This window comes from Triturus cristatus, chromosome 1_2 (assembly GCF_964204655.1).
Source record: "Triturus cristatus chromosome 1_2, aTriCri1.1, whole genome shotgun sequence".
Classification (NCBI taxonomy): Eukaryota; Metazoa; Chordata; class Amphibia; order Caudata; family Salamandridae; genus Triturus; species Triturus cristatus.
The window spans coordinates 302,323,371-302,347,517 of record NC_140580.1 but is presented as its reverse complement, the minus strand read 5'-3'; the positions used below and the strand labels follow the sequence as shown (position 1 = coordinate 302,347,517).

General features: G+C 45.3%; 1 protein-coding gene across 1 annotated transcript in view; it reads left to right on the top strand.

Moving 5' to 3' along the window:
* Nucleotides 1-24,147, top strand: part of ANAPC16 (anaphase promoting complex subunit 16) — a 125,551-nt gene that overhangs the window by 25,527 nt on the left and 75,877 nt on the right. Inside the window, exon 2 of the mRNA XM_085603846.1 lies at nucleotides 13,300-13,447. Coding sequence (XP_085459972.1) covers nucleotides 13,303-13,447 — 145 coding nt within the window. The 5' untranslated portion in view covers nucleotides 13,300-13,302. The remainder of the gene's footprint in view (nucleotides 1-13,299; nucleotides 13,448-24,147) is intronic.

The following is a 24,147-nucleotide window of genomic DNA, read 5'->3' as shown; positions in this document are numbered from 1 at the left end:
GCACGGTGGCAAAAAAAACTGATGGACTGGGATGCCGCTATATTGACTGAAATTAAGTCAAGCACTCCATCCATTACTTATTTCTAGTCTTCAGTGTGATGCCCCGAGTGGGCATGTCCAGATGTGTGTCCCATGCTCACTGTGCCACTGGGACCAAGCTGTACCTGTAGGAAGGTGGAATCTGACTGCATGGTTGCCCACACTTTTTTCCTGGTGTTTTGCTGGTTTTTTACTTAGTTTGGCTAGGCTGAGGTCCTGAATAGCAGGATCCTATCTGCTTTCCCCTTTAAATTGATTACATGTTCTTTAGGTATTCTGGGGTACCCTTAAGAGTCCCTAGTATATTGTGTGCCTGTGCTTAGCTGCTGGCACAGACCGCCTTCGTCTTGCGCATGCCAGGAATGCTCAGAGGGGCTGATAGTAATTAATTGTTTCACTGACCTCTGTTCTGGTAACGGTCACCCACACATTTAAACCTGAGGGAACGAGGGGAAACGCATAGGAATTGAGCTTCTGAGAGACACAGAGTGCCAAATGCTGCGGGTTCAGAAGCTATGGGGCAAATTATTGATGCTGAAGGGAGGGGCAGAGAGGCAGGGCCTCCGGGACATTGTCTACGCCATTGACACCCGGGGCTACAGTGAGTGCAGACACCGAGCTTTCAGGATGCAGAAGTAGAGTTGGCTCACACTATTACAGCAAGCATGTGGTTGCCATAAAACTCACCAGTCTCCTTTGTAACCCCAGGCCCACCACCATCCCCCGAAGTATTGCAGCGAAAAGTTGCAATGGTGTGCTTCAGTGGAGAGCAGGGGTTATATCTGTACCAAAGTTGATATTTCTGTGTCCTTAATGAGCGCTGACTTTGTTGATCATGTGATTTCGTGGACTGCTTTGAAACTTGCATTTAGCTCCCAATTTGTGGGTTTAGGACAGTCGCGGCCGGCATTACCCGTGGGCGGGGACGTGGGGGCGGGGTCACACGGACGGGGAGGTTTCATTTTAATTCTAAAAAAAAAAGCAAAAACGTACTTTGAACGGCCTGCTAAAGGCCGTTAACTTTTCAGGAGAGAGAAAAATCAGAGGAAAGAGCTGAAGAGCTAATTGTTCCTTTCGTTGTTATAATACCCGTTTAACTTCTGCCCAGGTCTCTCAACCTCTAAAGAGTTGCAGACATTGGGGTTACAAGTCAACTGCGATAACGCATTACAGTACTGACGCGCTCGTCTTTTTACTGACGATTACGGGTTTTTAGGGAAGTCACAACCAGACTGTCTGAAGATTTTTTTTAGAGGCCAGTTTTTATATATTTATTCGGGGCTTCCGTGTGTGCTGTGGGTTTTATGTTCATTGCCCGCTGTGTAACGTTTGACCATTGCAACCACATTTCTAAACCAGCATTGGTCGCGGGGAATGCAAAGATGGGGGCTGCAGCGGAGAGAGAGGCGGAGAGAGTTGTGTGCACGCGCGCCAGCAACCACGCGAGTGGTGCACGCGCAGCAGCGCCCAAAGTGAAAGTAATCTGAAAGCTGGCAGCTGTGCACATTTACGCTCGCGTGAACGCAAGCATTAGACCAGCAAAAGCCGGTGGGAAGCACTTTTAAAACCCACTTACAAAAAGTCGAGCAACAGCGCATGCGCTGCTGTAGGCTCGACCTAAAAAGGACTATGATGCATCCAGTTCTAATGCACTTTTATTTTTTTAAGGTGCATAAGCCCTGGCAGCATCTTGGCACTTTTTAAAATTAGTTTTAGCCACACAGCAAAGCATCTGTACTGCTGTACAGCATAGCTGCAAACTAAGGTTAAAGTCAATGCTCTCATAGGTGAGACCTATTGGCTCTGCCTATGCTTGTTTCTTAAGAAGGTATTACATCTGTCCAGGCAGTGCTAATGGGTTGCTTTCTTCCTGCTTTTTATCTGGTCCGCATACCGAGTGGCCACTTATTCTAAACCAGTTGAGCATAATTGAATACTGTGTCCATAGGGTATCATTCTTTTACCATTCCATGATAGCCAACACGTTGATTCTAAATGTGATGCCCATTCTAAAACTTTGAAACAAAGATAGACTATGTACAATTCCGCACCAAGATGGACACCCTCTGCTACATTTAGTTTAGTTTTTGCAAGCATGTGCCCAATGGGTTTAAAAATCAGCATGTTTTCTTTATTCTACTGGTATTCTTTTACTTTATCTTGCAGTTAAATGTGTGTCTTTTTATTGTGGTTGTGTCAGAGGAAGAATGCAAGAATGAGTCCGTGGATATATGGATGATTAGATACATGCGTGCAAAGATGAGTGTCAGAGTGTGTGTGTGTGGTGACCTTTTCCAACTCTATAAACTTTCTCTTCATAGCCACCAAAACAACGGGGCACATGCATTTTAAAATAGTCAATCATTTACCTGGTACGAATAACTGCCCTTTATAAAGATATGCATGCACGATGCTCCCAGTCACTTGGTGACACCTAATGCCTCAGGTTAGCGCGAAGTGGAAAAATCACTGCAAACACTTTTAGACCCATTTTTGCACTTGCCCCTATTAGACGTTCAATACAATATGCTGGTTTGGTTTTTGCTCTTGATAAAATCTCACCAAACAGGCTCAACAGTTGATCCTGTTAGTCACCAAAAATGGTAATCCCAGAAGTATAACCCTAACTGAAATTATGGCCACTAGAAACGGATACCTGGTTTAGGTCGAAAAAATGGCTAAAGACTTGCAGTGTTCCCTCTATTGTTTTATGGCACCCATACGAATTGTTGGTCAAATTTTCGACAGAAAATGCAAACTTCGAGACAGAGGGTAATGACCGATCATGGCAATCCATCAGCAATGTGCTTTGATTTCAATATGAACTTCTATTTCCTAGGAATCTTTTATCAGGGATGTTTTAAGCCATGGGTAAAGTCGGCTCTGGCCCCAGCTTTTCAGGCCCCTCCGCTGATAGAGCCAGCTCGGTTCTGCAGAGTCTTGCCCTTCTGATGTGAACAGTACTTAAATAGATTGTTTAAAATACGTTTAGGAAGCAGCAGTTCTTACCTTGTGGCCCACGCTGATATTCGCACTGCCGCCATCGCCAGGAGTCACAGGGGGCCAACACCGACCACAGCAGCGCATTGCTTTCACCGCGTCGCCGCCCCGGGACTCACACTCCCGGCAGTCCCTGCGGCGGCGCGTTCAGCTGACGTGTGGAGAGCGCCAGGCGGCGCATACAAACACCGGGGAGGCCGGCGGAGCTGCGGGGGAAGCAGCTTTTCTTACCTTGTGGCCCACGCTGATATTCGCACTGCCGCCATCGCCAGGAGTCACAGGGGGCCAACACCGACCACAGCAGCGCATTGCTTTCACCGCGTCGCCGCCCCGGGACTCACACTCCCGGCAGCCCCTGCGGCGGCGCGTTCAGCTGACGTGTGGAGAGCGCCAGGCGGCGCATACAAACACCGGGGAGGCCGGCGGAGCTGCGGGGGAAGCAGCAGTTCTTACCTTGTGGCCCACGCTGATGTTCGCACTGCCGCCGTCGCCGGGAGTCACAGGGGGCCAACACCGACCACAGCAGCGCATTGCTTTCACCGCGTCGCCGCCCCGGGACTCACACTCCCGGCAGCCCCTGCGGCGGCGCGTTCAGCTGACGTGTGGAGAGCGCCAGGCGGCGCATACAAACACCGGGGAGGCCGGCGGAGCTGCGGGGGAAGCAGCAGTTCTTACCTTGTGGCCCACGCTGATATTCGCACTGCCGCCATCGCCAGGAGTCACAGGGGGCCAACACCGACCACAGCAGCGCATTGCTTTCACCGCGTCGCCGCCCCGGGACTCACACTCCCGGCAGCCCCTGCGGCGGCGCGTTCAGCTGACGTGTGGAGAGCGCCAGGCGGCGCATACAAACACCGGGGAGGCCCGCTTCGCGGGACGCGTGCGGGACGCGCCGGGCGAAGCCCGGGACAAGGGCGGGACCGTCTGTGGCCGTCCGAGGCCGGAAGAGGCCGGGCAGGGCCAGCCCTCTAACAGCTACTGTAAACTGTAAGTACGTACATCAATCCAGTGCATTACCCGTACTTAATACAATGGCTACTAGAAGGGGCATGAAAGCCACACCTATAGGGATGGTAGCTGGGACATTGGATCAATTCATAACAAGGGCATCATCGGTGTTAGAGCACGAAATCGAAATGACGCAACGCCGTCTGTCATTAGATCCGGTCCTTTCGAGAAGATCTTCCCTGGGCCTTGCTGCCCATGCAAGCTCCCCTGTCCCCATGCAGCCAAATCTAGCCTTTGTGGATTCTCCACCTAATCCACATAACAAGGGGTCAAGTAGTGCTACTGGTGTTCAGACAGAGGTCTTAATAACACCTTTATGTGGCCAGCCCTCCAATACAACCGTGGCTCCACCAGAACCGAGTCTAAATAATGAAAAGGAGTCAAGACCCAAGGAGGGTGCAATCCCAAAGAAGAGGAAAGCTGAAACCTCGGTACGGGGTGGAAAACCAAAACAACCTAAATCCGCCATTGAATTGCCACCCCTGTCTACGGCACCCGCGGAGCCTCGCACCTTTGAGACTTCAACAGACAGTCCTACCAAGAATGGCAGCTCACCCGTAAACTCCTGCTCCCTGGATCTGGATTTATTGGTGGGCAGACTGAGTCTTCTTATATCTTCTCTTATCCAACCTGTGGAACAAAAGCTGAAACATCTAGATGATAGACTTGGGAAAATGGAGTCCTTGCTCGTGGATAGCATGGGCCTCAGGAATGATTTTCGTTCTATCCAAACCCAAGTTAAAGACTTAACCCTATCAGCCAAAACCCCACAGTCACAAGACAAGCCATCACACTCTACTGCAAATAACCAACCTCCAATGACCATCATACAGGGTTTGACCCCAGGTCCTCGCAGTACTGGTCTAAATAATAGACCAAACAACTCGGATAAGGTATTCCCTCTGCAGCCCTCGCAATTGATAAATCCTGTAAATGCCGCTACTTTGGGGAAGGAGCTCCCTAATAATCCAGTAGAAAAAACTATTTTTCAAGATCTACCATGCATTAACTTACCTCCGGACTGTGCTCCATATGTTGTCATCTTAACGGAGGTCCCAGAGCTGTCGAGTGACAAAACAGAATCATTTGAGGAACTCAGAAATAAGACTTTGCATTGGTTGAATACCTATAGACCCCTGCCAAGATCCTTTTATAGTAAAATTTTGTTTGTTAGAAGGGTGGGGTGGGTGGGTTGCAGATATAAAAATGTGGGTGGGGACTGTGTAATCATTACTTTTGAGGACCGCAGGGCAGTTGATCACATATGCAGTTGGCAACAGCCAAGTTTTAACACAATGATCAAAACATGGAAGTTAGACTATTTTTATTCTATAGACTATGTTTGTTCCTCTCTCGATTATGGGAGGTTTGACTCGAGGCCACAGCAAGAGGGTCCATGGCATTGTGTACCTAGAAGTAGAGGTGGCCAACTCAGGGGCCAACTCAGGGGAGAACCGACGGGAGTCCCGTTAAGTAATCGATACAGTCTGCTTGATCAAGTAGATTGACTCCCTGCGCTGCCCAGCCATTCCCAGGCTTACCAAACCGCTGACTCTAAAAAAGCCAGAGCTTTGAAGATTACAAGGAAGAAGCATTCGGAGGTGGAAATTGATGCAAACAATCCTATGCCCTCCATAGAGGATGGATTGATAGTTAAGGAGAAGCTCCTCTCACCAATAGGTGTATTAGGGGGACGGTCCATCCACCTCTCCGAATGCTATCTGTATTAAGGTATTACAACCCCAGTCCGCCCATGTATTTCCAGACCACCAATCAGTTGGCCCCGGGACCCATGACCTTGTTGGGTCCCGCCATGAGGGAAGTCTGGGACATGTGCAGCCAAGAATTAAAGGGTCCCTAAAAATTGTATCTTGGAATATAGCAGGCCTCGTATCTAACTTAGAAATTCCGGACTGGTGTACTTTTGTGGATTCCCATGGGATCTGCTTATTCCAGGAAACATGGGCAGCAGGTCCCACTCATAGAGTAGGATATGTAACTTTTGCGGAACCCGCAGTAAAAGTACTAAGAGGCAGACCCTCAGGGGGGTTGTGTATATGGGTAGGTATTCACCTTGGATTCACGTCGAAAAGGATAGAGACTAACAGTCCCGATCTCACGTGCATCCTGTTGTCCCATAATAAGACACCCAAGATGGCCCTAATTAATATCTATTCGCGGCCAGTAAAACCTGGGGGGACATCCAACACCATGGACATGTTAACTGCTCTACTGCACAATAGGGGGTGACGCTGTGTTGCTGATAGGAGGCGACTTCAATTGTCACTTCGAACCATTACATGGGGTCCCCTCAATCACCAAGGCTGAAGATGAAACATGGTCAGTCCCACCCCCAATTGCATACCCCGCAAAAAAATGGTCAGCCCTAGTTCTTCAGTTGACCTCCCTTACCTACACATTCTCTCTTAGAGCCTGCAATGGTCGCTTTAAGAGCGACACCCCTGCCCAATTTACCTATAGTGGCTTGGGACATTTATCGGTGATAGATTATTTTTTGGTGAGTCTAGTTTTTTGGTCTAAAATTATAGACTTTTCCGTCTGTCGCCGCACTGAAAGTGACCACAATCCCTTGATAATAGAGATGGATCTCCAACTAACTTGTGGGGATAGCGCTATAATCACTACCCCCAGTTGCGATCTAAGATTAGAGCAAGGTGGGAGAAGAATTCGATGGGCGGCAGCAAAATCCTCTATGGAAACTATGTCCAATCTATATAGAAAAGTAATTCCCTTGCTTGAAAAGGCAAACTCTGCCCTTACCCATCCTCTTACCATTGATGTGATCGCAATCAGCGATATCCATAATGAAATGGTTACTCTATTAAAGGACACCTTTTACAAAGATGGCTTAGTTAAATCCAAATCCTGCCATGGTAACAATCCATGGTTTAATAGAGGATGTAGAGATGCAAAATCCGCACTACTTCAGGCCATCACCCAAGGTAATAGGCACTGTATCATTGAGGCCAGACAAGTTTACAAGAAAATGATACACAGTGCAAAAACCGAATGGGAGGCTGACCGCTGGGTTGCTATTTCATCTGCACTTGCCGCTAAGGATGCAAGGTCCTTCTGGAACCTTGTCCATACTGGGAACTCAGAAGGAAAATCTGCAATTGTCCCAAATATATCTGAGGAAGCCTGGTCCATTTATTTCAAAGATCTTTACTCTCTCTCTCTCCTTCCTGTATTAGTGAAGTCCCTCTGAGTCCTTTACCCATGACTCCTATTTGGTCAGTGCAACTATACACACTGGAGGAAGTAAAGTCAGCCATACTTAAGATCCAGCCCAATAAAGCACCGGGTCTTGACAGAATCCCGGGTGATCTATTCAGAGACGAACCAACAATTTGGGGCCCCTACCTTTTGGTTCTATTTAATGCGATATTGCAGGGGTTACCATTGCCTAGTACTTGGCTTGGGGCGGAGATTATCCCAATATATAAAAAGGGCTCTCCGCTCCAACCCTCTAATTACAGGCCAATTAGCCTTATAGATGTTACACAGAAAATTTATGCCAGGGTATTGCTGCAACGTTTGGAGGTCTGGTCTAGTGATAATAACATTTTAACGCCGCTACAGGCGGGATTCAGGGCGAAAACATCAACAATCGACCAATTATTCCGGTTACAAGTACTGTACTGGAAGCACGTGTTCCTGGAAGGGGGTAGTCTCTATCTCACTTTCGTTGATTTAAAATCTGCCTTCGACATGGTGGACAGGAAACAACTATGGTCCATTCTACTAACAATGGGGGTTCCATCGTATTTATGCCATCAGCTCAGAATCCTTCACGAAGGCACTTTTGCAAGAGTACGTTTTGGCAAACTAGGCCAGTTAACTGGGGCCTTCCCGATTGAGAAAGGTGTTAGGCAGGGTTGTGTCCTTGCCCCGACTTTATTTTCTCTCTTTCTCAATGGGTTGATTGAAGATCTTCTAGCCAAAAATGATATAGACTCCCCCAAATTGGGTGCCCGAAGATTTCCCGCCCTAATGTTTGCAGATGACACGCTTCTGCTTTCAAAATCCCCAATGGGGATGCAGCGCGTGTTAGACCAGTTCTCCAGATTTTGCACCAAAAGGAACCTGGTAGTTAACATTAATAAGACTAAGTATATGGTTTTTAACGCAAATACTGTTAACTGCCCCCACCCAATGATGGATGGCAGACCCCTCGAAAGGGTCCCAACTTTCGAATATCTGGGCCTGACTCTGAATGACAAAATGGGCTGGGGTCCGCAAGTCGATAAGGCTAACCTAAGACTAACCCAAGCGGTAGGGGGAATCCTCAAGGTTCAGAAGAGCTGCACTCTCAAAACAATTAGTGCTCCTCTCGAAATTTTTAAAGTGCAAGCTAGGGCTTCTTCCCTGTATGGGGCAGAACTCTGGGGTCACACACCAGCAAGCAAACTATCAATAACTGAAAACAATTTTTTAAGACAACTTTTGAACTTGCCAAAAAGCACCCCTCTAGTCCCGCTAAGACTCGACTTAAATCTATGCCCAATTGCAGACGCTATTTCTATTCGACCACTACTATTTTGGAAGCGTCTCTGGAGCACTCCCGAGCTGGCGTCCTATAAGGAGGAGCTTAAAGTTGTCATGGCTTCAACTGGTTCTGGTAGGATCCCTTGGCTAGCATTCATCAAACAGTCACTCGTGCTGACTGGCTTCGAGGAACTCTGGTTAAATCCCGAAGTTTCCTGCCCAGTTATTTCTAAGAAAACTATGACGAATGCTGTAAAGGAAACTAACCTAAGGAATCTCTTTCGCTCAGTAAAAATCTCAAGCTTAACTGATATTTTCTTGGATGTTAAGTCCATATATAGCTTTGAGTTTGCGATTGATTTAATCCAACCAACACTAGCAAAGAAGCTTTACCTGCAATTCAGATACGGCACTCTGCCTTTTTTTCACAATATTGGTAGGTGGAAAGGTGGAACAGCACGCCCCTGCCCAGGCTGCCGTTTAGAGGATGAGACCCCTATCCATGTTATCCTATTTTGTCCTGCTTACGCCTATATTAGGAAGAAATGGATTATCCAGTTGTGTAAGAATATGGGCATAAAACAATATTTGTTTTTTTTTTAGAATACTAAAAACAGATACTGATCCAGTGATTGTCTTTGCAGTGACTAAATACTTACATTCAATGTGGTTTTTACGAAGGAACTTGATTAACAATGATGTTTTTATTCATGATCAAGTATAATGAACTCCGAGAGAATAGCTATATTTTAACTTTTTAAGAATAACTTTGATATATCAATTTTAGAATTCTGAAATTATTTATAAATTTTAAAGTAACAATTGTCCAACAACCATTAAATAATCGGTGATTACAGGTATGAAATGGATTGCTTGATTTGTTGTCTTGTGTATTTTTATGTGCTTTTATGGTTAATCCAACCGCAATAAAGCTTCAAACTGAACTAAAATACGTTTTCCTTTAATTTAATTTTTGGGTGATGTGTGAGAGTCTATTACAGACATTTTGCAGAGAAATGTGATCGTTTCATGCAACATCCTTAAAGTTTCCTCTGGATCAAAACAGGACCTCACATATAAGAAATGGGAGGGTGTTACAGAGATTATTTGCAGTAATATTAGAGAGCTGCTGCTGTGTTACAATATTGAAAACACAGTTTAGTATCCTTGAATATTAGATGTAAACACATCAGAATTCGGACGAGTGTGCCTGTACACTGTCAGTGGCCTGGCCACAGAGGGCATGAATGAGCAAGAACTGGATCAGAAATTCAAATCTGGTCCAAACAGGGTCCCCCAAAATACGTTGGCCCCCAAAATCCTTAAGATGTCCATGATCTTTATACTTTTTCATTTTAAAAAATTGCAGTTGATCTACGCCCATTTTCCCCACCCCGCCACTTGCTGATCTTCCAGTGACGGTTTGTAAATAGTTTAGGGGCGGGGTACATTTCAGACAATGTACATCAAAGCAACACGTGTAAAAAGTGTTTTTCACTAGAGTTGCCGTGAACGAACGAATGTTGAAACAAAATCACAGGATACACGAACAAAGTGAAGAGGGGATCAAAGAAGTGAGAATCAAAAATCAACGCATTAGTAGATAACCTGCTGTACTCCGTACATTGAGTTTTTTTAACCCTACTATTGTGATTTGTGCCGGTCTATTGTGATTTTGTTTCAAGAGGCATCTGAGAAAAGTGTAAGGTAGACCGGGTTTGTGCTTGAAGTGGAGATGGCGGTTAAATAAATGGCTGTCTCCTCTTCAGGTTGTAGCTGGGGCCTGCAGACTGGCGGCCTCCGGCCCAGCGAATACAAAGGCGAAACAGGAGACCAGGCACAGTCGCACTAGGAAGAAACAATGGAGGCGCCCGGGGCTCAGGAAGCTGGGTGCGCCCAGTCAACGAAACTGTCTGCGCGTTTCCGACGCGTTCACACATTTTGTTTAGTTCCTGACAGAGAATCTAGCTGTTCAGTACAGTACACGTGGTATGCCTTTCAGCCATAAATCGGGCTTCTGTTTCATTATTCGTGCCCTCTCTCCATTTCCCCTCTCCTCTTTCCTAGAACCTAGGGCCATTTCCCATTAAAATTCCAGTAAGTAGAAATGTAGCTCTGTGTTAGTTTACGCCTTTTTGAATTTCAGACCTTGCAGCTTGTTCTGTTCCGAGTGCAACCCCAATAGGTGAACGTGTGAACTTGGTTACTGTAAGGTAGAGTTCAATTAAGCTTCCAGAGTGGTTATTTATACCACAAAGTAAGCAATTTCTTTTAAAATCTATGCAGGCGAGAAAGGAGTGGCGTTGGAGAGTGCAGACTTAACATATGAATAACCAGTATGAAGATGCTAACTGAGGCCCATGCTTGCAGAAGTCGTTTGGGGTTGTCTCGCATGAGCTGGGCTGTCGCTGCTGCTGACCTGTGTCTTGAGGGTACTTTGCCGTGATCCACCAGGCGTATCTTATGCACTTGAAGGTTTTTGAAAGGTCCCTTTAGTGTACTGTTCATGAGTGACTATTGCAAAAGTTGCTTAGTTAGAATGGGGAGCCATCTGAAGCCTGTGGAGGTGTTTTACTACACTTAGAAGAGGGTAGAATGGGATTTCCATTCTAATAATCTGCTATCCATGCCTTTCTAATTTAATATGTATAGTGTTAGTGAACGATATTGTGTATATTGCCATGGCAACCCCATTCCTTCACTGGTAATAGAGGCGGCTGCATAGATAACGGTGATACATGAGTTCTGTTCACAAGACTATTATGTGCCTTATATTAAGGTCATACTCTGATTCTCTGTGGCAAGATGCAGCCTTTGTGGGTCCATCCATAAATCTTACTAAGGGACAGGTTTAATTCCCTCTATCTCACATACAGACGAGTACCTCTTCAGCCAGCCTCTTACCTGCTCCGATTAAGAATAGTAATCTAAATAGCGAAGATACACTGTAGACCGGCTTAATCGAGGATGAACATCAATGGCTTGCCTGTCATCCAGCAACTCCATCTCAACCTAGGTTCTCCATATCCCCTCCCCCACTTCATCCTCTGTCATGTACCCCCTGCTCCCGCCGGGCTACAGGGGGATTGGGCTGTGGTTAAGTCATGTGCACATTTACGTTGAGTCACAGACTTACTAGGAACCAGTTTCCTCGGTTGGAAGTCTGTGCTTTGGACTTCCCTTTACGTTAGTTTTTTGCACTGAATACGGATATAAAACCAATGCTGAATTATTGACCTTTGAGTGTGTCACTCTTGCCCAGGACATATCCAGCTTCCAGTGAGAAATCAAACACTTGCCACAGCCAGTCATGTAGGTCAGTATTCTATTGTCCTGCTAATGGTTTCAGAAGGTGATCTAGCAAATGATTTGTGCGTTATGAGGGAGCATAGGAAACGAGCCAATGGAGTTTGGCAATGGAGTTTGGCAGCATAATATTACAGTTTTATTTTGATGACAAGTCGTACCTGATAACATTTTTTGTAAATGTTTGGTTCTGCTAATGTGTGAAAAGGGTTGCTAATACTTCTCTTCGACCCCTGCATCAGCAATACATTTCCCTAGTTATGGACACAGAAGTTTAGACCCACAGTTTTCAGTGGATCAACTTCAAACTGCCCTCAGAACATCATAAAGTGACCCTGCAAGTGTTACAATCCTGGTCATAGTTTACATTTTTAGGTCTCGCCTGACCCAGCGCATGCGCTGGTCTGGCGAGACATATTGAGAGGGCTCCAAAATGTGCTACTAGGCCATCATAGAGCTACAGTGCAGGCGCGCGGGCTCGCGCCATGCTTTACCGCGATTACTTTCACTTTTGCGGCCGCATGGCCGCTTTGCATAGCCAATAGGTCTCGCTTTTGGGACCTTATAAGTATTTAGTTACGCAACTGTTGCATGGCTAAACACTTATAAGGTCCCAAAGGCGAGACCTATTGGCTATGCCAATGCTTGTTATAAGTTTTTTATGTTGGAGAAGATGTGGCTTTACAGCCAGAGCTGTCGACTTTTGACCTTGCAACTGGGGAACCATGTTCAAGTAAGTCTCAGCATCGGCTCAGCATCCTGAGATCATGGACAAATCATGTAATCTCCCAGTGCCTAAAAAATTAAAGTGAACGTGTGTAATGTAACTGGTGCTCATGTAAAACGTTCTAATACCTTTGTGTCGCGTTAATGCTATATAAAACTTTTTTAAAAAGTCTATATTTATATTAATAATAGGCGTGCTTGTTTGCAAATGTACAGCAAACCTTGTCCCAATGAAGACATTAATTCTAAGCTTCTCTTCTACCACCTTGATATATCTGATGTCATTAGTCTTGTAGATGGTTTACTCGTTTCGGTACTTGGCCTTCATGTTAGTCCATGTATTTCCCTCACACATTACAGTAAACATGGTTTGCATAGGACCTATGTTCACTGCCTTCAGTTTACTTTTGCACTTTGCATAAGCGATGCCAAAAGTGGGTAACCTGGTCCTGCTGCAGGTCAAGTGAACTTCATTAATTTCAGGAAGTTGTGCAAGACTTTTCTTTTTAGCCCTGTCACCCATAACTCAGTAAATTATTCAAATGTGTTTCATTTGTTGCATTTTATTTTGTTGAAGTTTATTGGAAGGTATTTTCAGCTGTAAAATGGTAAAAATCGATTGACGTATCTTTCCTGTTACACAGCATTGTTGCAGGTCTAAGATTTCCATCACTGACTGACTGTTCACTATTTCTTGTCTATTTCAAACAGACCATGATGGCGGCTTCTTCTTCGTCCTCTTCAGCTGGTGGGGTCAGCGGAAGCTCCATTACTGGCTCTGGATTCAGCGTGTCAGACCTTGTTCCACCACGAAAAGCACTTTTTACCACACCTAAAGTAGCCGGAGAAATGCTTGAAGGTAGATCCCAGGCACTGCTTGTGTTATTTATGACTGAGTACAGTTGTTATGTTTGTTCCCTCAGTTCTGTTCAGATTGAGAAATATACTGCCAAACTTAATAGTATATGAGTAAAAATATGGGCACCTTGACCAAACAAATGGCTGCACAAAGAATTACTAGGAAACACTTCAGATGAGATACAAAGTCACTGTAGAAAACTGGGTGCCTTTTCACAAACATTTGAAAGTTCAACAAAAACATGATGTAATGCAGTCATTACTGAACAGTGCCTGGTTTGTGTGCCTGAAGTATAACCCCTTTATGGAAAAACGTGCTGTAACAGGGTGTACTTCCGGACGGTGGAGATTAATTGTAAGCAGAGGGATCCGAGGAGGATCCCATGTCAGAGAAACAGAACAAGCATGCAAAATTAGGGAACTGGATCCTCCGTCAAAGATTGAGGCCCAATTGGATTTGAGTTTGTGAAGGTGTGTACTGACACTGGTATAAACAAAAATGATATATTCAGCACTGTGTCTAGAATACGCCATTAGTTCTTTCTGATGGCCAGTGAATGTCAGAAATGTAGAGCTGGAGTATGCAGGCTGGATCATAGACCATGTTGTTCCATTGTGCTAAAGAATAATGGGACTTCTGCTAAAAATGTTGTTCAGAATAGTTATTCTACCGTTCTGGGTATACGTTTGTTTGCAAGGCTGCTGGGTTCCTATGGTAATTTCAGATGACTGTTTCTGACTGGGACTGGCATCCAGGAAGATATACATACTTAGCAGGAAAGAGAGGGGGATGAGTTGTTTCAATTTTAAATAATTCGAATATTTAAGGTAGCTGCCATATTAGTGGTGGTCATGTCAAAGCAAGGATGATGAGTTTACATGTATGCTTATGATCTATTCGTGAGGCTCTCGGGGATCTCCCCAAATTACAAATAAGACGCAACCACATATTCAAACATTTATTCCAGTTTGACAAGAAATTGAGATAAATGAGCTGATATGGCTTCAGTGACACAATAGTCAAGTTGCAGCTGGTAGATTCCAGATGCAATATCAAGCAATTGCAGTGACACTTTTCCACTACAACAGTGTCGGGTTGTAGGAGAGTGGAATCTGACTAATGGTTGCCCCCAACTTTTTGCCTGGTATTTGAGTGGTTTTTGAATAGTCTGGCTGGGATCCTGCTATCCAGAACCCCAGCCTATCTGCTTTCTCCCTAAAACTGATGTGAGTACTCTAGGTACAACCCTAATTGGATGCTGGGCATGCCCTACCAGTCCCTTGTAGATGGTACCCTAGGTACCCAGGGCATGGGTCCCCCAGTAGGCCTACCAGGGCTGCAGCACTTATTGTGCCACCCTGGGACAGCCATACAAACTGACACCACCAGACCACTACTGTAGTCTGGGTAAGGTGGTGCTAGCACCCCTTACAGGGATGTAGGTACCCTATATCCCACACCATTACAACACATATACTCTCATAGGTCACCCCTATGGCAGGCCCTGGTAATCCTACAGGGCTGGGTGCTGAGGTATGTGTGAGGGGGGACCCCTACGTGAGTAGGGCCTCTCTGCAACCTTCGTAAAATCGTTACTGGGTTGTTTGTAGTGTAGCCATACCATATACTCTTAACCGCATTATAAGTAAATCGCGTCATCGCGATAACTTGAGACTGGCTACACAGAACCATATCGTGTTTGGTGTCAAACATGTAGGAATCATACCCCAGTCCAGCCATGGGCATGAGGGTACGATTCCCCCTTGCTAGAAGGGCGATATGGGAAAAGCGGTAGAATTTAGACACCAATTTAAAAGTGCACAAGTTACATAAAATGGCTACTGCCCGCCACCTACACGACCCTGGCTGGCTGTTGCTGGGGAAAACCCCAGCCTCGCCAGCTGGACAATAGGGCTCCTGTGGCAGGGAGGTGCTAACATCTCCCCAGACAGGATTATGTGGATTGGAACAGGGTGGGTGCACCAAATGTCCTTTCAGAGTTGCACGTAGGCAGCTGCAGAGACCTAATTCTGCATACACCGCTTGGAACCGGTTCAGGGGCATCCTGCCCCTTGCCCAGGCGGGAAACACACAAAGGGGAGAGGGTGTAGCCACCCTTTTCCGCCTCACCAGCCATTGGTGGACACTACTCTGGACACTCCCCTAATCTTGGGGATAAAGGTGAATAACGTGGCCCCAGAGCCTAAGATTACTTTGGAACTTTACAGAACCGACCTTCGACGAGCTGCTGCCCAGCTGACTGAAGAAATCTCCCTTGGGATAAAGGAGTTATCCCCCTGCTTGGCAGGCACCTGAAACACTGCAAGTGACCCGGTTGGAACTTCGCTGCTCTCACGAACTTCGGCGACTTCCAGAACCCTTGAGGTGGGTTTCCAGCGCATCCCAGAGGCCAAATGAGTGTGCTCAACGAGTTTGGGCACCGTGGACCGCGTGGGTGCCGAGATCCCCAATACCCCAAGACCCCGGCCTCTTCTTGCATAGCACACGACCCTGACCAGTGGGGAAGTTGTGCTTTGGCCCGTTTACGAGCCAACCACTCTACAGCAATTGTGCCAAAGACCAGCGCCCTAGCCCCCTCCGGTGGCCCGTGGGTGCCCTTTTACGCACTCCAAATTGCCGCCTCCCGCGGTCCCTTGTCTCTCGACTTGTGGGCCCTAGTGGAGGTCTATCTTTGAAAACAAGAGTTCCCCTGGTTGCTCCAGGCCTGCTCTACGCTCTCTCCAAAGGAGAGCACCCTCAGACCTCGTGGGTCTGCACCAGCAGCTGCTTTGTTCATCTTGCGTGGGTTGCGGTTGCCAAGGCTTAGTGGATCCAATCGGGAGACTAACACCGCAGCGACCCTTATCCGACGTGGGACAGTCGCCCTCCAGAAGCTGGCCTTCCTTGAAGCCTCCCGGAGCCCGTGGCTGCGGAGCCAAGCTGCCCTCATCTCTACCTGAAGCACCCGACATCCACAAACTCCTTCCTGTGAGCTCCCTGGTCACTGTGCTGTGACCCAGACTCTGTCCCCTCTGCTTTCAGGTTCTTCTCTACATTTTCTACATCTTAGATCTTCACGACATCATCAACGCTTTTGGCTAGCAGCAGTTTGGACTACTTTTCCATTGAAAATCAGCCCGCGACCCGACACCAGAATCAACCTATGCACCTGGCTTCCCGGGGGCAGGTAACAGTGGTACTTCGGTACTCCTGTGGTAGTGGGCTCTCCAAAGCCTTAAGTCTCAAGCCTTAACTTTGTACTCCTGCTAGAAGTGTCTTTAATCTTTAAATATTCAACCGCGACATTCTCCATAGACTAACATTGAGATCCCGATAGCAACTTCTTGTGCTGCACGCGTCTCCCGTGGGTCCCCTTCCTCATAACAGTGGGTGGATTCTGAAGGGGCAAGCGATCCTGAATGCCCTAGGCATTGTCTGTAGAATTGTTGTGGTTCTTATACCACTATGTTAGTATATGGTTTGGTCCCTCCCTGGGGCCCATTGATTTCTGTGCTATTTATTGTGTTTATAAATGCTTGTTTGAAGTGTAACTTTGCCACTAGCCACATAAAGTGACTGTGGGATTCTGTCTAGAATAAATACATATATTTTATAGATATACCTGTGTGGGCTACTCTTTCATTTGGTTATTCAAGAGGTTATTATGGTAAAACAATAAGCTTAACACTCCTTCAAGACTTAGCCTGAAGGCTGCTCTCCACAGCTACCACTAGGATAGCTTTCTTTAAAGGTTGTCTTAAACCTATCATCAATAAGAGTCGAATTGGACTGGTGCAAGGTGTCCCTATAACTAGGAACAGCATATGCCAGGCCAACTTCTCACACAGGTATCCTCATATTTCTGAAAATCCGAGATGTCTGCTTTGCCTCGATTCTCATCGAAAGAGTTGTATGCCTCACACACTACCACTAAAAGCATGTGCCAGATTCATACTATTGCCAGGAGCGCATAAAATATAGAGCAGCCATCACCAAACAGTCCTGAGAACACAGATAAAAGCCTCACTAAGACCAGGTGTTCTATGCATAAAACAGCATAACCAAGTTTTGTGAGTCACCACTGTAGAACGATTATTCACACTTCTTATCTTGGTTGCCTCAAGGTTTCAATGGCCAAGGCAAGTTCATGAAACATTTCTTTTAGAAAGAAACTCAAACTCTTCGGTGCAATAAGCCCACCACTACTCGCTAATTGATTTCAGAAGTACTTTACTGCTTTGCTTCTCAGTAAATGTTGAATCAAACCTGACTACCCTCAGCATCATATTTGACAAGCTAGATGTTCAGGAAGAAGGTTTCTTGCCCGTGAAGTTGGACTCCAGTATGCTTTCTCTGATTGCTCTTTTTGCAAGCCCGGGTCCTGGAGAGCAGCAAACTACCATCAGTTACATGACTCTTTTGGACTCCCTTTTGATGCTTGTGTGCAGCTAGAAATTATACTACCAGATCAAGTCAGTGGGGCTCCTGTATTTTATATTGGCGCCACAGCAAAAAGTGAGCACACTTGCACGCCCTCTTGGTGATATCGTGTTATTTCTTTTTTCATTCGGAAGAATGATGTATTCAAATGTAATTTGTAATTGTTATCTACATGCATTTGGGACCTGAAAGAAGCTATGCAGGAGTCATTTTGCTTGTTTCCTTTATGTGATTCATCACTGTTAGTAGTTTGTTGTATGTACCCTCCCGCAAAGGATTGTCACCTGATGTGGTACTGGACTACTGTTTTAGTCATGCTTGCTGCCAGTCAGTGTTCTAGAGCTTCCTGTGATATGAAAACATTGACACGCTGGTTGCTATTCTAACGGCCATGAGGACCAATTAAATTCAGGAGCTTTATGCTACTGAATAGTAGAGGTTTTTCCAGAGACCATAATATGTCCACCTGCGTTAAGTGATGTTCCTGGTCTTCTTTCCACGGCTTCACTTTAGTAGACCGGCTGATAATCTCCATACAGTTTATGCAACTAGAACAATAACCCTTTTCCTTTACAGGCCTAGGGATACTAAGGTACATATATTGAAAATTGTCCGAGTAAGAAGTCTTCAAAGGTATCCATTGCATTATGGACCACTAATTACATTTCGCTGTTCTAAAATACCGGAGCAGTTCATCTAGAAGGTGTGCGTGCTTATGGTAATGCTTATGGTAATGTGTCCTCTGTAGCGTCATACCTGTCAAGGAGCTTTGCAGAGCGACTGTATAGGCTAGCTTGTGTTTTTATGTTTATTTAACCCTGGCTGAGTGCTCAGCCAGGGCACGCAATTCCCTACAACCTCTTCTTTTTGATGCCTGGCTTGTGCCTAAGTGGTCTCAAGTTCCTTCTGCTTGGTGATCTATTCCCAATGGTCGAAAATATTTGAGAAGGGGCGTAAGATGGAGATGTATAAGGTGGCGGAGAAAGTCACCTTTAGGAGGTGCCCACGTAAATTCCTCAAAGTCTGGGGGAGCCGGTTAAAGTATTACAACCTGGATCATACTGATGATGAGACCAATCATGCACTGTGACATAGCGTCAAGTTTGTACCATAATGTCATTTAGGTTAGCCACAATCTTATCCTGTACCGATTCTGTTACTTGATGCCCTGTACTAAGTCTACATATGATGATGCTGTGATGTCCTGCTTCCCTATGATGTTGCAAATTTGTTCTGGGTGAGTGTCAAAATGTTTTTTTTTTTTTAAGAGAATGGACAAAGGAATAGTTAAGTAATTTATGAAGTAACTGAGATTCTGCCCTTTTAGTAACACTAGTCCCACAACCAACACTAGCACCTAATGCTTGCTCCTCCGTCTCTTTATCATTTCCACCTCGAAACTGTGGTAGCTCATATGTTCTGCACTTGAAAAGACCTGGGTAATGAGAGGGGGTCTTGTTGCCCAGGTGTAAGGTATTTCAGGTCTGTAAATAACTGTAGAAACTTACCATTTGAACCATATATCATACACTACACATTATGGTACTTGAAGTAATTTGCCACACAAGTTACTAGAAATGTTGAATTGTTTTGCAGTGAAAATACATGAAAAATATGAACACAGCAGAGTATAATGCGAGGGGGTTTGCTAAAATGGATACCGAAGTCCAATGTGAAGAAAGCTCATCCACTAATTTAAACATCGAGGGTGCACTGCTGAGAGGTCAGGACACGAAAAAGGTGGCACATGGCAAACCTGTCCAATTTATCTTGCCTCTGGCTGAGGTAGAAACAAAATAAGCACTTTTTTCTTCTGATTGCTGTTCAGCTTCAAGGTGACTACCAGCTGATACAGTGTTTTCATTCACGCAGTTGGAAACAAAAGCAATCAAAGGCATACAGAAAGAAAAGTAGGGAGAAAGGGAAGAATAATTTTAAGGATTCTTAAAGATAAACCTTCAATTGAGAGACCTCAGAATCAAGTGCCAAGACAAAGGACCATTATTGCTTATTCCTGGGGCCATTTGGGATTGTTTGGTCCAGTTCCTGCTCGTCTCTGGTTGTTTATGAGCTATTTGATTTGTTGTTTTTCAGTAGACTGAGTGCTTGTATTAATATCTGACAAATAATAGTTTGAGGCCTCAATTATGAGTGGGCCTGTATTTTACAACCACAGTGCAGGTGCCAGGATTCTGAGTTGTTCAGAATTGACACAATCCAGTAATTACCAGCCTGGCCCCTTCATTAAAATTCGGCACGTTAAATGTACTGGAATTTAACAGAGGAAAGGAGTATATTTACTTTGACGTGGCTTTTGGTGCTGTTAGCACCAAAATGTGCATGTTATTCCCCAAAACTTGGAATAGGTGCAGTTAATAGCACATGATAAATTCTGAATCCATGGAGTGGGATTTTGCCTAGGGCACTTAATAGCACCCACTCCTCTGGGGCACTCCTAATCAGTAGGGGTGGGCGTTAAACTCAGCTCTGCTGGCAGAGTTTGCCCACTCTGTGCTTTGCCTGAAGTGTTGGGTTCTGGAAATACTCAGCGAACCATCGCTTGGTGGAGTGTTTCGCGCGAGATAAATTGAGCACTAGGACGAGTCCCGAAACGATTTTTCAACACTGGCGATAGTGGCAGGTCGCTACCGTTTGCATTGAGAATGGTGCCGCTCGATTAGAAAAATCGCCCTCTGGCGCGGCGTATGACATACAATGTCCTCCAACTGTCACGTCTCCTACCCCGCCATCCCTACCAGTGGAAATGGACCCCAGACAGTACTCCTGACATTATCTAGAAACAGTGGGAACTGCTGTGGAGGGAGATTCCTTGAAAGGATGGAAGAGTCCCACAGCAGGAGCCTTAGATTCCGTGAAGGGATGGAAGAGTCCCCCAGCAGGAGCCGGCCTTCAAGGTAATGTTCCAGTGGTACTACACTCCAGGCCGCCTACACTCTAACAATCCCTCAGCCTGCTGGTGATGTGGGGCACAGGTGGGTGACTTTTGTCACATATGGTGGACATAGCCCTCTCTTACCATCTTTTGGAAGGAGATTTTAAGCCACATAAAGGGTGCTGTGGGCTATACCGTCCCCACAGACTACCACACAATCATCCTGGGTTTGTGACCTTCATCATTAGAATTAATGACCCACGTGGACTGGTATTTAATGCGCCACATGACTGGCTCAGCCAAGTAGCAAATAGCTCAATTTGGAAGTCTCCCTCCACTCCTCCGGCAGCATCTTGGTTTACGCAGCTTTGGCACACCATTTCTATGGAACAAATGACACATAAGTTGTCTTTTACAGATAGAAAGTTCCAGCACCTATGGACGCGCCTCATTGAATACATGTCCTGTCTAGAATTCTAATGCTTCTAACACCACAGGCTTCGCGCCCTTCACCTGTTTGACTCGCAGAGTAGGAAGGGGTGTCCCCATCGCCCCCTGTGAGGGCCCGTAAGCAGGAGTTCACAGAATTCGAGCCCCACCTGCCTATGATGCCCCCTTTACCAAGAACACTGGGAGACCCCTCGACCCTCTATGGCTCCCCCTCCCTTTCCTCCCTCCCCCGTTAATTTTATTGTTGCGCTTTCCGATTAGGTATACAACGGCGCGGGCGCAAGATACCATGCCCCTCTCCTGGGATGTTATCACCTTCTATTTATGAGTAGATCAGCATACCCGCAGGCTCTTCCATACCCTCTTGTCTGTGACAGTTTCAATATATTACTGCAAAACAAATTCAGTAAGTGCTGCCAATGTTAGGTGTATGCTAATTGGTTCTTTTCTTCTCTACACTGCGAATGTGCTATAACATTGAAAATTCCAATAAATAGTGTTTGAGTAAAAAAAAACGTGGGAAAGGGTTCATCCTAGCTGTAGTTGCCACCTTTTTTCAATAAAAAATCCCAGTCATTTGTTCACATTTTGAGATTAGGAAAGGATCAGGATCTGGTATTTGAATAAGGAATTTCTGCAAATGCCTTTATATTCCTCCTTTTTTTTTTTTTTTTTTTTTACATGGCAATTCTTTCTCTGCTCACCTTCCAAATAACATCAGGTTTGCTTAGATCGCTCCCACACTACGTGGTTGATCCCACCCGGGCACATATGGTGTTCCAGGTTTGGGAAGCCCGATGATGATGATGATGCATGCAACTATTTGTGAGTGAGGGCCTTGCATTTCCCTAGGAAATGCTTTCACACTAAAACATATTGATAAAAAGAATTATAGGCCTATCATTTTGTGATTCCTATCTTAAACACCTCATCAATACCTTTAAAGTGGTTTCATCTTGCACTTGCATTCTTGAGACAAAGGACCACTGTTGCATATTTGAGAATGTGGGATAAAATAATTGCCAACCATTAAATGAGTGGCAAGAAACGCCCCTTTTTCTACATTTTTATTTTCATTTAATTTAAATTTCTGGGAAAGTGACTGTGGAGGAGCCATTCCAATTACGAAAATGTATTGGCTGTATGGAATATTAGTATGTCGGGCATAGACTCGACACCACCGAGTATCTGTATGTAGCTGCATGCATGTTGAGTGGCAAGCAACATGTCTTTGCTCAGTGGAAAACAATATATGTGAGTGTCTAGGTCACTATAAGGAGAGATCTAGGTGTCAGTGAACGGTGTTGTGCATGTTAATCATATAGCTTTGAGCAGTAGAGGAAACTCGCTTCCATATCTGCAGTATGCCAAGAATGCTCACAAAATGCAACTTTACAAAGACTATCAAGATCTTTTTTAAATGAAGATAGTCATTTGAAGGTGACTTAATTTCAAGTCATCGTCGCTGTAGGAGTTCTTCTATTTCCTGTTTCAAGTGCTAGTGTGTTGAGCTTGGACTGGTTCAGACCTGCAGAAATGACCTCCACGCCAACTGCTGCCGTGGGCGAAACCTTGCATATACAACGAGAAGTTGAAATGCACACACCACAAGTAAAGGTCACAACAAAATGTGAACCTTGCAATTACCTGCTTGGAAACAAAAGGACAAATTACTAACAATTTCACTGGGAACACCCCTCCAGTTACCTCAAGGCACTTTTCTAAAGCAACAAAGCAAACGGTCTTGTTATCGGGATAACCGCAGAGCATCCATACTAAAACCCACTTTGGAACATAGATAAAACATAAACGGACATGACGGGTCACAAAGTACATTAAGGCTGCTCTTTGCTTTTTAGCCGACCACAAGGAAGCTGTGAAGACAGTAAGTCTTTTGCTTCGCTCTTTTATACTCTGTCGTGGCTCACCTTACTTTTTGACCAAGTCTTGATCCTTAAAGTGTCCCTACTCCCATTGTGAATTGGGCTTTACTCTTCGAACCCAATTGAAGTCTACCATTTCAGAATAGTGCAGAGTAACCTTGAATGATGTGGGTCAGTGGAGAAGCTCTACAGGGTTGACTGTATCTCTCTGTTTCCAGGAAAGAGCATCCACCAACTAGGAACCACACTTTCCTAACGGCCACTTTACCTTTACCAGCACAGCCCTAATCTTCGTTTAAACCTGTCTTCATGTTAGTGGCCTCCCTAACTTCAGGGAGGTCTTGAGCTCCCATATGCCTGGTGGATGAGATTCTGTCAGAATCCGTTTGAAAGTTCCTATTGACGACACCTAATTGGGGACACAGTTGTGGATAAAATAACAGTGCACACAGGACTAGCCCAGGAATGTATAACACTGATGGGAAACGAAAAGCTAATATTTGTAGTGGCGCTGGAGGTAGAGTTGTAACCTTTATACAATCCAGGTCCAAAATAGAGCAGCATAATCAAAGTCCCTTACTATTTAAGATGTTTAGGAGTGTTCTCTTAAGTTGTCAAATATAAGCTTGAATTAGGACAATTGTGCAGTTATGAAGTGCAGGGATCACAATTTTTAACTGTGCAAGGAAGGGATTCCCAAAGTAACTGACCAATCCAATTTCAGATCCTGTTGTAGAACAGAGGCAACTACTCTTCCGTGATTGACAACGTATGCCTCCTGTTTAATAACAATGACTCATTCCTCCTGATACTACTAGATCTCGTGTCTGCTTCTAATGCAGTTGACCACCAAACACTGACCCACATACTGGAAATATGCATGGGTTTCTCAGATATAGTTTTGCAATAGTTGACATCCTTCCTCTTCAACTACTATCAACTTACACAGAATGTGACTTCAGGATCCCTAAAACCTTGATCTAATGCAGAGCTCCCAAGGATCAGTCATTTTGCTCTTCGATTTCTACATGGAT